General features: G+C 34.5%; 1 protein-coding gene across 3 annotated transcripts; it reads right to left on the minus strand.

The window, feature by feature from the left end:
• LOC109718379 (F-box/LRR-repeat protein 15-like) lies at nucleotides 323–13,185 on the minus strand. 3 transcript variants are annotated; one of them, XM_020244588.1, is made up of 17 exons: nucleotides 12,801–13,182; nucleotides 11,986–12,247; nucleotides 11,451–11,583; nucleotides 10,341–10,440; nucleotides 10,026–10,241; nucleotides 9,126–9,396; nucleotides 7,856–7,954; nucleotides 7,675–7,763; nucleotides 7,479–7,578; nucleotides 7,032–7,202; nucleotides 5,619–5,771; nucleotides 4,953–5,113; nucleotides 4,403–4,601; nucleotides 2,753–3,195; nucleotides 1,445–1,508; nucleotides 904–993; nucleotides 323–777 (listed from the first exon to the last, which is right to left on the minus strand). In XM_020244588.1, exons 1-17 carry the CDS (start codon nucleotides 13,037–13,039, stop codon nucleotides 667–669), a joined length of 2,901 nt encoding a protein of 966 aa, XP_020100177.1. In that variant the 5' UTR covers nucleotides 13,040–13,182; the 3' UTR covers nucleotides 323–666. The 3 variants fall into 3 exon arrangements, 2 of the variants coding, with proteins under 2 accessions (XP_020100177.1, XP_020100178.1); XR_002218458.1 differs by having other exon boundaries at nucleotides 726–777; nucleotides 3,084–3,195; nucleotides 12,801–13,185; XM_020244589.1 differs by lacking the exon at nucleotides 5,619–5,771 and having other exon boundaries at nucleotides 12,801–13,183.

Consider the following 14,957-nt stretch of genomic DNA (forward strand, 5'->3'; position numbering starts at 1 on the left):
TGAAATTTTTTTTTTTTTTCTATAAACCAAACATTATAAATCGTAAAACTTTTTTTTTACCAATTTTTTTTTTTCATGAAAAATTATTTTTTATAATTTTTACGTTAAGCCGAACAGACCCTTATTAAGAAAAGCAGAGAAAAGGGGCCAACATAACTACAATAGCACCAACATTTTTTTTTTTTTTCAAAAACGTGTCAACCAAAAAAAGAAAGAGTAAATAAGATGTTCTCCATTAAAAGGTTGAAGCAGAGACCAATAAATTATTCTGGTGTTTAACCACAAAAAATTTGATTAATTTCTCATATATTACTAATGAATATAACACCAACAAAATTACATAAATATACCAACCGTCCATAATACAGGTCGCAAAGGATTTGATTGTTGATACCCGAAGCTCAAGTTCAAAACTTAATTGCTTTACATTTCCAGCTAAGTTTATTTCTTAAAAATAAAATAAAGAGCCGACCGGGTAATCATGCAAAGTTGCAAAACGAACATCTGCATTTGACACCTACTAAAATTCACATAACACCATTGCATACAAATACAAACTCGAAAATAAGAATGCATTGAAAGGGTTCTCATTCTGCGAAACCCACGAAAATTTTTTGTTATTGCATTCAAATAGGAAGGAGACACAAGATTCACAAGACTTTTTTTTTAAGTCAAATAATGAATTATTCGCTGGTATGATGATCCCATTCCGCCGGCGTAGATGTGCTTCAGACTGGGGCACGCCGCACATAATCGACCGAAATCCGCGGCTTTTATCTGTAAAATGATAAGGAACCTTATTTGTAGAGATTGAAAAGTAGAAACAAAAACACAAGGGGTAACGCGAGGAACCGCAATTCTAACAAATATCCAGGCTATAAACATTGCCTCAGTAATCTTTACCTTTGGGCAGCAGTTGACATTAAGGATCACCAGCATATTACAGCGCAAAATTGCCGATTCTAAATTCTCTTCGGTCAACATGCTACAACCCTGCAAATTATATTTAAACAAAAGGGAAACTGAATAAAATTACAAAATGCGAAAAAGCGCTGTTAATACTTTAAATGAATGCTCTTGTTAGGTAACAAATGGGTTTTTAAAACTGATGAAGTGCCAACGGTAAAAAACGAAGAACAAAATAACAATAAATAAACTACGCTAGAGCTCCTTTCCCATGATTCCTACCTCTGCACCATCAGTTAGATATCTAAAGAGTTTGAATGATTTGGATTAGATCCATCTGAAAATATTGAACTCGCTCTCATTTTCAAACTCCATTAGAATTAAATTAGATTTAACAGCAATTGAACCCTCATAATACTAGTCTAATCTTATCTTAATCTAAATTCTTTTAATGTATATAAATAGAGAATATACCCAGTTGTATGTAAGTTTCTAATGTTTGAAGACATTTCTTGTTACTGAAATCAGAAATTATTACCTGAAGCTGAAGGTTGATCAGTCTTGGACAATCAAGCTTCAAAATCTCCAAGGAGCTACACTTACTACATAACAAAAGTCAAAATAAAAAAATAAAAAAACAGAGAATCAGCTATAAATCCACTAGAGGATATTTATATCAATACCCTTTCAAAATATCTTTTTACATATATATATCCCTGCAAAATCTGAACTTTCATTCATTCTTTTCCTAGGCATCACGGACATTGACAGTAAAGGATTTAAGTGCCGTGGCACGGGATCGTGCCGGAAACTTGCCGGCACGGTACGGCAAGGTGCGTGCCGAGCCGTGCTGGTGTGCCGGTCAAAAAAATTCTTGTGTGCCGACACATAATAGCATGCAATATTTATTTTCTTTAGCAACAAAATATTCTAACTATTTATTATGTCTTTTTATCACATCTTTTGAACTTTATTGAGAAAATTACTTACTAATTTAAAGAATAGAGGGTTGTGAGCTATGCCATCGGCACGGGGTCTGTATCGTATCGGTATCTTGTTGGCACGGTACGGCAAGGTAGATACGGCCCGTGCCGACGGGCACTTAAAACCTTGAATGACACAGAACACGCCACGACTTGAACACCGTGACTCGGCAGCTTTCAAAACATTAGGACGCAGACACGACATGGACACCGCTAATAAAATATAATATTATTAATATAATAATATTTTTTTATTAAATATAAAAAATTAATTTTGGTAAAATATTGTTATATTTCTCATACGAATGAAAGTTGGTAAAATTTTCATTAATAGTTTATATATTTTAAGAAAAGAAATTCTCTACCATACCTAACTTATTCATATCGTCAAAAAAAAAAAGTATGCATTCATCGAAAAGCTAAAATATTTATCATCTTATATTATATATGCATACAAAAAGTGAAATAAAAATATGTATATATATTTTTAGTTGTATACGTTATGGATCGGCATTGAACGAGCGTCCAAGGAGCGTCCACATCAGACACATATCCGACACGGACACGCGAGACTTATAGAAGTGTCTGTGACAGATAGTTCTTTTCGAAAAGTTAAACATCTTAATACATATAAACCCTTGTACTTAGAAATATTACCTTCTTTTTAAAGCCCATCAATTAAATGGCACACCAACTTGCAATAAGGACAATTTCATAAGAAAGTACACTCTGATGGGAACATATGGAAATTTCAGATTCAACAGGGATTTATATGTAAACAGATGATTTTGCACATATGTATATAAATGCAAAAGCCTCAACTACCAAGATATAGATAAAAAAAGGTTCTAAAGAATTCTAACCTCAAATTTAGAGTGCGGAGAGCGCAACATGTGAGATCCACTTCCCTCAGATTTACGGATAATTTAAGACTTAGTTTGGATAAATGGAAACAATTCGACATTGAAGGTATGAATACTTTCTCCAACTTCGAGCAACCAGTACAATTAAGAACTTCAAGCAAGTGTTCATTTTCCTTAGTTATCGAATTAGACGGACAAATTTCGACAAGATCCTCACAAGAGTGAGAATTGCTCGAGCCCCAAACCAGATCACGCAAATTTGTACAACCGTTTAAGTTTAAATGAACTAAGTTCGTGCAGCAAGAAAGAAGATGGGATATAGCAGTTTGACCAACAGATGAATACGATAAATCCAACTCGCGAAGAGACGGAAGGGCATGTTCTTTGTATAGAGCGTCTAAGCATGAATCAGCAAGGTTCTTGCAAGCCGAAAGATTTAAGATCTGCAAGTGGGAAAAAGTGGATGTCACAACATACGCAACTTTTGAACTTCCATTTCCACAACTAAACACATGTCTAATTGTACACATTTCCGTGCATTAAACTACATAAATTAAAAGGCAAAGTTTATTCGTTTAAAAGCACTTCCCTGGTGCTCAGCTATCTAAAAATTTGCACCCTCGAGAAAGGTGTTGCTCAGAAAAATTGTATTCAAGTAATGTGTTGTTTGATTTTCTCAAATCAAAGAACATAAGTTGAGCAGTTAAAATTAAAGTGAACTGCTTCCAATTTATCTACAGTTAAAGGGCTTTTGTAGTTCGTAAATCAGCACAAAGATTTGACACAGAGGGAAAAGTATCTTTGAGAACATAAAAATGGCCATGATTAAAGAAACAATACAAATGAGCGATTCTTGACAAAAATTAGATAGAAGCACGCACAATTATACAATTTTACCGGGATAACTAACCCACAATCACCATCAAACGCATAAGGTGATAATGATAGTTCACAAACAATAAATGCAATTCACATGCAAGCAATACATACACACTCAATAAATACACAGTTGATGCAATTTAAGTTTCCATTTCACTAAGACTATATGATTCCCAATTACGTCCAGTATGTTTCCTCTTTGGTGGAAGGCAATATTTTTATCGGTATTTGGGTGATTATTGAACAGTAAAACATAAATTGCAAATTAGATTGAGCAACCAAAGGAGGGACTACACAAAGTACCAACATGAATATTTAACTGATACCCAAGGATTTAAGTGTTGTGGAATGGAGTCATACCGAAAACTTGATGGCATGGTATGCATGGTTGTGCTCGGCTGTGCCAATGCGTGTTGATCACAAAAAATACATGTGTGCCGACACATAATGGCATGAAATATTTATTTTCTTTAGCAACAAAATATTTTAATTGCTAATTGTGTATCTTCATCAAATCTTTTGAACTTTATGAGAAACTTATTTAATAATTTAAAGAAAAGAGGGTTTTGAGCTATGCAATCGGCAGAAGGGCTGTATCGTGCCGATATCTTGTTGGCACGATACGGCACAGTGAATACGGCCGTGCCGATGGACACTTAAATCCTTATTGACACCTTCTTCATTTTACTCTTACACCAAGAGAATTATAGGAACATTAGGTTTCTATTAGCAAAGAGGAGCCGAACTTTAAAAATTGAGCAAGCCGTGTACCTTCAACTGCAAACAGTTATCAAAAACTGGTTGCAAACTCATCAAATGTGTGTAAGATAGATCAAGCAGAGTCAGCTGCTGGAGCCAACACAAAGAAGATAAGCCATCAGCCCCTATGGATGTGCATGATGAGAGGATTAGGGACTGGATATTAGGGCATGAAGCTGCTGTTCTGGAGAATGAACCATCCTTAATCTCCCTGTACAAGCACAGAGAAAAAAATCAGCCTAAATGCAAAGAGATATTTACATACTAATCATCTAATTTCATAGATGTCCCTGCAAAATCTGAATATTTCCGTATGTGCCCTCCAAAAACTTGCTTTCTTACATGCATACCCTTGTACCTAGAAAAGTTCCCTCATTGGAGAAACTTCTCCTAATACAAAACCAACTTTCCACATACACTGGATGATCCCCCAACTTGAAATAAGGGAATTTTTGTAGAAAGTAAACATTCAGAGTTTATATATAAGACTTTGAAAGGGTATATAAATTAACAGAGAAATTTGCAGGGATATGTGTGTAAAATTATGTAGAAAGAACCCAACCTGCAGAAACGGGCATCCAATGATGTCAAACGAGGGCAATTAACCAAAGCCTGAGAAAGCATGCCACAGCCCGTAAGCTCCAGTATCAGCAGTTGTTGAGCTTCAATTTGTAGAAAAGTTAACATTGGGCAAATTCCAAGATTAAGTGATTCAAGACCAACCTACAAAGCAAGATGCTCATCACTGAACTGAACAAGAAGCTAGAGTAACTTCTTACATAAAGAAATTAGACAGAATCATAGTAAAAAGCAAAAATAATAATTTTACAAGGAAAATTTTAAGGGGCCCAATTAAAGCACCAGATAACTAGTTGTGTTAAATGCAACAAACTAGTTTTTCCTTCTATTCCAACTATGGTCTGTAACTATAGATAGTAGTGGGTGGGATTACTCAGTGATTGAAAGGCAAGAACAGACAGAGAGAAACAAATATATGTCCCAACAAACTTGAAATAGCACACAAAATAAAAAAGTTTAGCTGCTAAAGCACAAGAGACTTCCAAACTGAGATAAAAATAGAATAGCTAGTCTTCAGGACTTGCGTGCCAAAATTACATGTTTCACAAAGCAACCACCAAAAATTCTTTCCAATAACTAACTGCACTTAGAAATAAAGAATGAAAACAAAATTTTTAATGGCATATATAAAATGACTTTAGCTACTTACATGGCAAAAAGAAGCTCTTTTAAGAAGATCACAGCCATCGAGATTTAGTTTTTGAAGATTTGGGCATGACAACTGAAGCACAGACATGGAAGAGCAACCGACAAGCGAAAGACTGACCAAAGAATGACTGTTGAGTTCCACCATGCTTAAGCTCTGAGATACATGATAAATAATTAGCAAGAAATCTCACAATACTTCAAACACTATAACATAGCACATTGAAAGGATAGGCAACGAAAATTTAAGTGCCGTGGGCGAGATCATGCCGAGAGATTGCTAGCACGGTACAACACGCTGCGTGTCATATCGTGCCGATGTGTGCCTGTCTCAAAAATACATATGTACTGACACATTATTAACAAGAAATATTTATTTTCTTTAGCACAAATTTATTTTAGTTGCTTACTATATATCTTTATCAAATCTTTTGTACTTTATTAATATAATTACTTGCTAATATTAAAGAAAAGAGGATGTTGAGCCGTGCCATTGGCATGGGGTTCGTATCATACCGATATCTTGTTGGCACAGTGGGCACGGTCCATGCCAATGGATACTTAAAACCTTTTATGCAATGCATAAAATTGATGCTTCTAACTAGGTAAAAAGAAAAAAAAATAATAAAAAGGGCAAAAGTTTCCAATCGTTGTAGTCAAATCCACTAAACAAAAAATCGATCCATCAAAGAGAAGGATGAAAGCCCACACCAATACACTGCCTGCATGAGCAGGAACATGCAAAAATACACAACACCCATAAGCATACAAGAACAAAAATAAGAGACTAAAAGGTATGGAAAGTTATTTTCTGCAAGTAACTGGACCACAAATGATATTTACAGGAGGACATAAATTATACACTCAAAAATAAGATGTATATTTAAAAATAGCTTTTGCAGATTAGTACTTTTGATGAATAAGTATGAAGTACCGGTTTCAGCTTCAACTCCGCTTAACGCTCTTAGAATTTCAGTTATGGGCTTCAGTTTCTAATGCTAGGTGAGAAATCTATCAGAGAGATCAAAGAACAATTAATGCTACAAATGATTTATTGGTCAATTTAGTTGGGCTTCTCAAGGTTTGAAATATCGATTTTGTTTTGGGTTCCCTCTTGATCTCGAACAGTTTCAGTTTTGGTAATTTCGATTGTTTTTGTTTCAGTTTAAGAAGTCAATTTCTATAGCTACCAACTTCATGAACAGATCAAAACAAATACAAAAAGGTAAATAATCATAAAAACGTGGTTTTACAACATTGTTTACAACATTTTGATCTACTAAAGCGATGTTTTGTGATGCTTTTATGATGAACACATCATAATTTCTAGTTGGCATCTATCAAAGAAATCTGAATAGTGTCAACAAAACATTAATATTTAAGAACACAAAAGATTAATGAAGTTCGATCCACAAACCTTGCAATTATTAAGAACCAGTGATCTGAGAATTGGGCAACCACCCCCCTCACTAAAAACTTGACAAATTGAATTTGTCAAAGACACACAATTATCAAGGTCCACGTCTATCAAGTTCTGGCATTGCAATGACAGAGTAGCCAAACTTTCTTGCTTTTCCAGTACCAGTTTCTGTACAATCAATTATAACCATCCTTCAAAAACATTAAAAAAAAGAAAAAAGAAAAAAGAAAACCATGGCAAAATTTACACAAGTGCTCCCCAAAGAACATATGATTCAATGGATGCCATTCAAAAGTTCGGAACAAAAAATTCGCTATGCAAAAAAACTAAATCATTTTAAGGGGTATACGCTACATATTGATGCGTTTCAAGTGTAAGTTTGTAATTAGCACTAAAATCTAAAATGTTATTGAACAAAAAGAATAAAGGGAAAAAAAAACTGACCTGAAGTGCATTCGATATAATGGTGACATGTTGGAGAGCCGAACATCTGGAAGCCTTAATGGATGCAAGCTTTGGACTCCGCAAATTTAAATAAACAAATCTATTTTAAAAAAAAAAAAAAAAAACGAGCATGAGATGACGCAGATGAGAATAAGCCTTGTAAAAGCAAGAGGAAACAAAGGTGGTTAGTTTGTACTTGGGTAAGTGTACCAGACTAATATCCCTGAGGTGTGGCAAATCAAGCGATATAGATGATAACTGACCGCAATTATGAAATTGCAGTACCTGCAAAGGTTATAGAAGTGCAATTTAACTTTTTAGAAAAATTATAAATTTAAATCCTTTTAAACAAGAGAAAAATTAGAAAAGGATCCAACCTCTAGCATATGACTATGAGATATTGCGCCAATTGAAGCAGAAGTTATGGAGTCACAAGTGTGAAGTTTCAACTCTGTCAACATTGGAAGTCTCACAGACTACAAACAAAAATAAGAAATATGTTAGAATCAAGTAGAAAATAATGCAAAACAAGATAGGGGCTTTCACACACATATCCTTGCAAAATCATCTGTTACATATATATCACTGTAAAATTGAAATTTCACATATATTCATGCAGTTCTTACCAGAAGAGAGATCCATTCCACAAGAGAGAGTAGGTATTTTATTAAAGTTTTTCAAGAAGCGCATCATTTGCAAGTATAATGCATGCATGCAAGAGACTAAGTTTTCAAAAGGCCTATATGACAGTTCAGGTCCTGCAGGGATACGGGTTAATCAGAAATTTGGTCACTAAAATTTAACCAGGGTTTCAAGTTTGTCCTCAAAACTTTGATTGTTACAATAGCACATTGAATTTTGACCCTGATTCTCGTTGCACCCTTAGAGTTTCAATGTTAACCCAAAATTGTGAAATTGATTTTCGCCCATGAAGTTTGACCCCTGTTTCGATTTAGAATTAAGAGTTTCAATTTAACAAACAAAAATCTAATTATAGTCCGAAGACAGCATACTTTTAGACGATGGACCTAACAAACGTCTCAATTGTTATGTATAACAAACTTCAGGACTAAATTGTTACAGTTCAATTATTATGTAAAACATTTTCAAATGCACATGAAGTTCGACGGTGATTTCAATTCCATCATCAAAATTGTGTTGTAGAGCATATACATACTAGTCAAAAGGTGTGCTCAATGCGCGTCATAAATATTTCATGGAAAAGCACTAGTTCGTGAAAACTGGCATTTTCAACCCGACCTTTCATTCCCACAATATTTATCTAAATATTCAAAATTATAGGTTTTTGAGAAGAAATCCAATGTCTTTGGTGACATTAAAAGTACCATCACCATGTAGCATCATATAATTATTCAGCCATATTATACCATGTGATCAACATCTGTTTAATGATAGAATAAAATAAAAACGCATAGTTCTAAATTTTCGTATTTCAGTCGAATGCCCTGCGAGCACCTCTCTATGCCCCCCAATTAAAAGAAAAACTTTTCGTCACCATATTGATTTTAAAACAAGCTACTGTTACATTAGCAACATGAAATTAATGAATCATCTTGTTATTAGAATACATTTTACACAAATATATAATTATGCAGCCAAAAAGAACAACATTATAACAAGACTGACCTCAAATGAAACATTAGGGCAATATGACACATCAAGAGCGGAGAGATTGGGGCACGCAGAAGCTATTTCACGCAATGTTTCGTCACTAACATAAGTGCAAGACGACATATCTAAAGATGCCAACAATGGACAAGTCATAACTGCCGATCGAATGAGAAAATCACCAAGGTCGCGGCAGGATGATAAATCCAACACATGTAGTTGAGGACAATGTAGCTTTAGTCGCATCATAGTGCTATGTTTCAGAGATAATGTTTGAAGCCGACAACACCTGTACAAATATATTAATAATCAATAAGGTTCGAAAGAGGACTATATTTCTTATTGCCTTAAAGAGGACTACATTTTACGATGGGGTACACACACACCCCCACTCCCACACCCATACTTAGACACCAAGGATTTAAGTGCCCATCAATATGGGCAGTATTCACCCTGCCACATGCTGATGGGCACGGCCCGACATGCATCGTGTCGTACCGTGCCGGCAAGTTTCGGCACGACCGCGTGCCGCGGCACTTAAATTCTTGATATACATATATATCCCTTGAAAACAATTTATCAAATATTCAACAATGTAAAATCCATCTCTCCATATAGACTCTCGAGTCTCGACAATGTAGTTCCAAATGAAAAAAGAGCCCCATATCTTTAGTTGGGTAGTCAACCAATTCAAGGGAGAAATAGGTTTTCCATAGAGAAGTAGGTTTCTAAAGAGGGGCACTTTCTAGACTAAAGGACAATTTAAGATTAAGTTATTCTAAGTGAGACGTGAAAGATCAGCTTCAGCATGAACATATCCATGCATGTATTCATGTATATATGTATATATGTATGTGCGATTTTGCAGGGGTATATCTATACATCTCTTCTTTTAGAATGAGTAGGAAATATCATCACCTGAGAGAAACGCAGACCAGATAGCACTTCAGAATCCGAAGGTCACGCAATCTATCATGATGTATGAATATATTTTCGTAGTCGCCTATCCCTTTGTCCTCATCATAAATAGTCGCCTCGCTAATACTCAAAGTGGACAATGCAGGACATGCCGACAAGGCATGAAAAAATTTGTAACTCAATACTCCTCTCTCCAAGATTAATGTTTCAAGATGCCTGAAAGGAAATTTAAAAGCCATATGTCAAAGGCACCAAGTTGATTGAGTGCAAGATGAACAAAGAAAAGAAAAACAAGGGCAAGGAGAGGAGAATAACCTCAAAGAAGCCATTGCTTCCCTTGCAAGCATGCAGGTATTTGGAACATTTGACAAATTCAATTCTGTGGCATTGCGGTAGCGGTGGCAAATGATAGCAACTACAATAGGCAATCAGGTAAAATGAAGATATCTCAAAGTACAAAATTACATGAAAGGAATAAGCAAGTTCAGTTGTCAAAAGGCTATAAAGGTTCTGGCTAGAAAAAAGAAAATAGGACGTGTTTCCCAGCTACCAATTCAGAAAGTAACAATGATGAAAATAAGATAGATAAAGATGCCACAGTGAACAACCTAATATAAACCTTAGCTCAAATTCTAAGCATTGACTAAAAATAATCAGTTTCGTCACAGCAAATCACTTTGTTTATAACCTGACTAGGTATGTTTCACATGCATGTATATATTTTCTTACTATGAAAAAAATTGGAAAACATTACTTATAATAAAAATTTACTAAAATCAAAGTAAACTAACACATAATAAACTTACGATATGCATTTCTTATGTGCTAAAGCATAATCACGTCATTCACCAATAAGCAAGAAAGATATTATTTAACAAAGCAATCCACCAAAACAAACAAAGAAAATTTTCAAGCCAAGAGAAACTTCTTGTTTATGGCTTGTTCATTTGATTGACAGCTAAGAAGCAACAGAATCTCCAAGAAGTATATACAAAATACAAGTAGTTCTAATTATCCACATGATCTTTATATTACAGACAAAACCATACAACAAAAAATAGACAAGCCTAGCGTAACTGAAGGATCAACATTCACAATTATTATCACAATTATGCCTGGGTGAATGTCACGGACAAATTCAAATTGGTAATGAAGCCACCTCTAGATTCATTTTACATGGTGTCTCTAAGAGGTAATTAAGAGGGCAATGTAATAGATAATACATCATTTCTTCTCAACTTGTAGTGGATACACTCTAAAGGCAAGAATCAACACATGTTGTACTCTAATATGGCTAGAAATTGGTGCATGCTAATTAAATTTCCATGCGCAAATCCAATCAGTTACCCGTTGTCCTACACATAATACATAGTTCTACTTTAAGTAAAAGAACAAAATAAAAAAAGCAACAGGTAGAGAACATACAATTCTTTTGAGATATTCTTGTGTTCTCAAACTTCAAACGCCTCCAAAAATACTCGTGGGTACTAACTGCTCGCCATTCTTTGCAGGTTGCACCAACTCTACATAGATTTTTTTGATCCAAAAAAGAAAAGATCTACAGAAACATATGTTATATCAATTTGGGATTCTAGTTCAATCAAACAACTGATTAAGAAGAACATTGGAAAAATATTGATTGAAGTAAATAGGATAAACTGCAGCAGGAATCAAAATTGTTTCATTTTCGTCCCAAATCTTTTGACTGTTACATTTGGGCCCCCACTTTGTAAAATTTGTTATCTTATCCTTTTGGCTAAACTACTCAATTAAATTGACCAAAAATATCCACGTAATTGTCATCTAATTAGCACAAACGTGTATTATGGACTTCTCATACGGCAATTATGTGGAAACTGCTATCCAATTTCGCCAAGGAATTTAATGGACAGGAAAATGCAGAGGTAACAATCAACAGATTGAGGACCAGTAGTGAAATCTAGACTGATTGTGCTCGTACCTTGTGTAGTATATCATCCATCATATAAGTGTGAATCTTAACATCCTCAACATCTCTATTATCAGACTTGTCTTTACCAACACCTCCTCTATCCTTAGAGTCCTGAGTATTTCCATGACAAAAGTGTCTTGAAAATTGACTCAAAATATACGTCGCCTCGTTTTCTGATAAAGTTGATGAGCTCTGAGAATTGTATTCGCTAGCCACTGGCAAAGGAGATTCTTCAGCAGCTGAGGAGGATGCAGCTGTATTCTCGCATGCTCTGTGTGGAGAAACACAATATGGAAAAAAAATACTTCACAAATCGGAAAAAGGAACACAGCAGGCCCCGACTAAATTAGTATTATCCTAATTGAGATGTTTCATACACAGATAAATCTAAAATAATCTAAGTTCAAATAATGCAGCATCAAGTTTTCCAACTTGTGAAAAATTATTAAAAGTTATCACAAATACATGCATAAAACAATATCAAACATCAAAATTAAGCAACCTAAAAACCGGCAACACAAAAGAAGAGTGGAAAATCAAATATAGTAACAAAATAGCCATAATAAAAGCAAGAAAAGTGCAATAATTGCATTGTAATTGATATATTTCACACACAACCGAAACAAAACTGATATGTTTCAAGTAATGCATCATCAAGTTTTCAACTTGTGAAAAATAGCAGAGACATTAAAGACGACAAGTCATGCAATAAAACAATATCATACATCAAAATTAGCCAACACAAAATGAACAGGGCAAAATCAAAACAATTACTAAACAACCATAACAGAGACAACAAAAGTGTGATCTTTGCGGACGCTCACCGGCCAAGGTTGAACATTTCAAACCGCTTGCGCTTCAAATCCCAAGCCGTAGCCTCGTCAGACTCTCTCCTCTCCCCAAACGTAAAAATCTCACCTTTCGCAACCACCTTTCGCGAAGGAGCCCCCTCCTCGCCTGCGCACGTGCGCGACGAGAGCCGCACCCCCGGGAATCGCGCGAACGCCTCTTCCTCCTCCTCCTCCTCCTCCTCCACGATCGCCTTCATGCGCCCATCCGCCATGGGAAGAAGAAGCCCTAGCTCTAACCCTAAACCCTAGCCGGCGATCGAGGATTCCGCCCAAATTGATCTCGAATAAACCCTAATCGCCCGGGGCTTCAGTGAGGTTTCTGTTATTCGCCGCAGCGTTTGTTCAGGGATAGGGATATGAATAACATTTTCTATATAAAACTATCTAAAATTATTTTTATTTCTAAAAATAATTTAATTTTTATTCAAATATTATTTTTTTTTATCTCATATTTATATTTATTTCTATAATAGTTAATTCTTATTTATATCCGAACCAAACGATAGAGAACATTAGAATTTTTACAAAAGATGCGGTAATAAAATAGGATGATATATGAAAAACGTATGAGGCCCCCTCCCTTATATTCATCGATTTTCAAATAGACCCCCTCAATTTTATTTCTTTTCATATATTAGTCCTTACACTATAGTTCTTCAAAGCCTATTATTTTTTCAATTTGGCATGGTAGTTAGGAAAAGAAATTGTAAAGAATAATAAACCAGGCCTATTTACCTCTATTTTGTTTTTATTAATATGGAAAAATATGGACAAATATTTTGTGTCGTCCACAATATTACTTTAATAGAATATTTACGTATTGATTAATTTATTTAATTTTTTTTCAAAAAGTATATAGACTAATAAAACGCATCTACATTATAGTGTCAATATATATTAATATTAATAATATATATGAAGACAATATTATTAAGAATCTTTTAAGTAATATTTATAGTAACTTAAATTTAACGTCTTGTTTTAGCTTCTTTCCTAATTTTTATTATTTGAGAAACTTTTTTTGGTTATGAGTATTAGTATACAATATTCTCCGGTAAGTAAAGAATGATAAATTTTTTAATACAAATTAAAAAGTTAAAAAGTTATTTCTAAAATTTTATTTTTTGTTATTAAATAAATATTTTACGTATCAGAATTGTAAGTAATTCATCATCCCTTCCGACACTATTCTATATAAAAATTTTATTCTGACAAAAAGTAAAGAGAAAAAGACAATAATACCCTTAAAAAGTTTTTCCTAGCCCTGCTAGAAAAATAAACTAGTTGGAGATTTAAAAATTATAAATTAATAATTAATTTCATATTTGCAGACTTCACTAGACGGTACACGAGATGCCGACTTTACTCGGGCTGCTGTCTAAAACTGCACAAAACCGAAACCGTTTGGTTTAGGGTTAAGAAAAAATTAGTTATTCCAGAGATAGGGTTGAGTTTAGGATTAAGGTGGGGTTAGAGTATTTTTGTGTTTGGTTGAAGGTTGAAGTTAGTGAAAAAAAGTGTTTGGTTGGAATAGGTGGGATAAGAAGAATAGTGAGTTATTATGAATAAAAAATAGTGTTTGGTTGGGGTTTGGTGGGATTAGGTGAGATTAGCTAATCCGGGATAACCCATTTGAGGTGGGGTTAACTAACCCCACCAATTTTTAGAAGTGTTTGGGGATAAAATGGGGGTTAAGGGGTGGAGGGGTTAAGGGGTGGAATAACCCCTTAACCCCCAACCAAACGAAGGCGTGTCTGCCCTGTGGTGACCAAGAAAGAAAGAAAGCTATACCCAAAACAAGTGGAATGGATCCTAGTATTTAGAGTCTATGGGCATGTTTGGTTCGCTCATTTGTCACTCTGGAATTGGAATCGTAATTGACGAATCCATTTATCCGTATCTGGTCTGCGAGATTTTCGTTCCAATTTTGATTTTTGCGAGTGAATGAGAATCCCCCAAAGTACCTCTTTTTCCAATCCGGCCTAAGAGGCCGGATTGGAAATTGAATCCAGATAGAATAGATTTGTTTGGATTATATTTAATTTTTAAGCTTATTTTTTTAATTAAAATATAACTTTAAGTTTAAAAATTATATTTATAAATTTTAATTTTAATTTGAACTTAAATTAA

The sequence above is a fragment of the Ananas comosus genome, linkage group 12, assembly GCF_001540865.1.
Source record: "Ananas comosus cultivar F153 linkage group 12, ASM154086v1, whole genome shotgun sequence".
In the NCBI taxonomy this organism is placed as follows: domain Eukaryota; kingdom Viridiplantae; phylum Streptophyta; class Magnoliopsida; order Poales; family Bromeliaceae; genus Ananas; species Ananas comosus.

What these genes read in the sequence shown, in the direction of transcription:
- LOC109718379 (XM_020244588.1), bottom strand. Translation starts at nt 13,039, where the DNA reads ATGGCGGATGGGCGCATGAAGGCGATCGTGGAGGAGGAGGAGGAGGAG. An exon ending in GAAGCAATGGCTTCTTTGAG is followed by an intron (nt 10,242 to 10,340) that starts GTTATTCTCCTC and finishes ATTTCCTTTCAG; the next exon opens with GCATCTTGAAACATTAATCT. An exon ending in TGATCAACCTTCAGCTTCAG is followed by an intron (nt 994 to 1,444) that starts GTAATAATTTCT and finishes TATAATTTGCAG; the next exon opens with GGTTGTAGCATGTTGACCGA.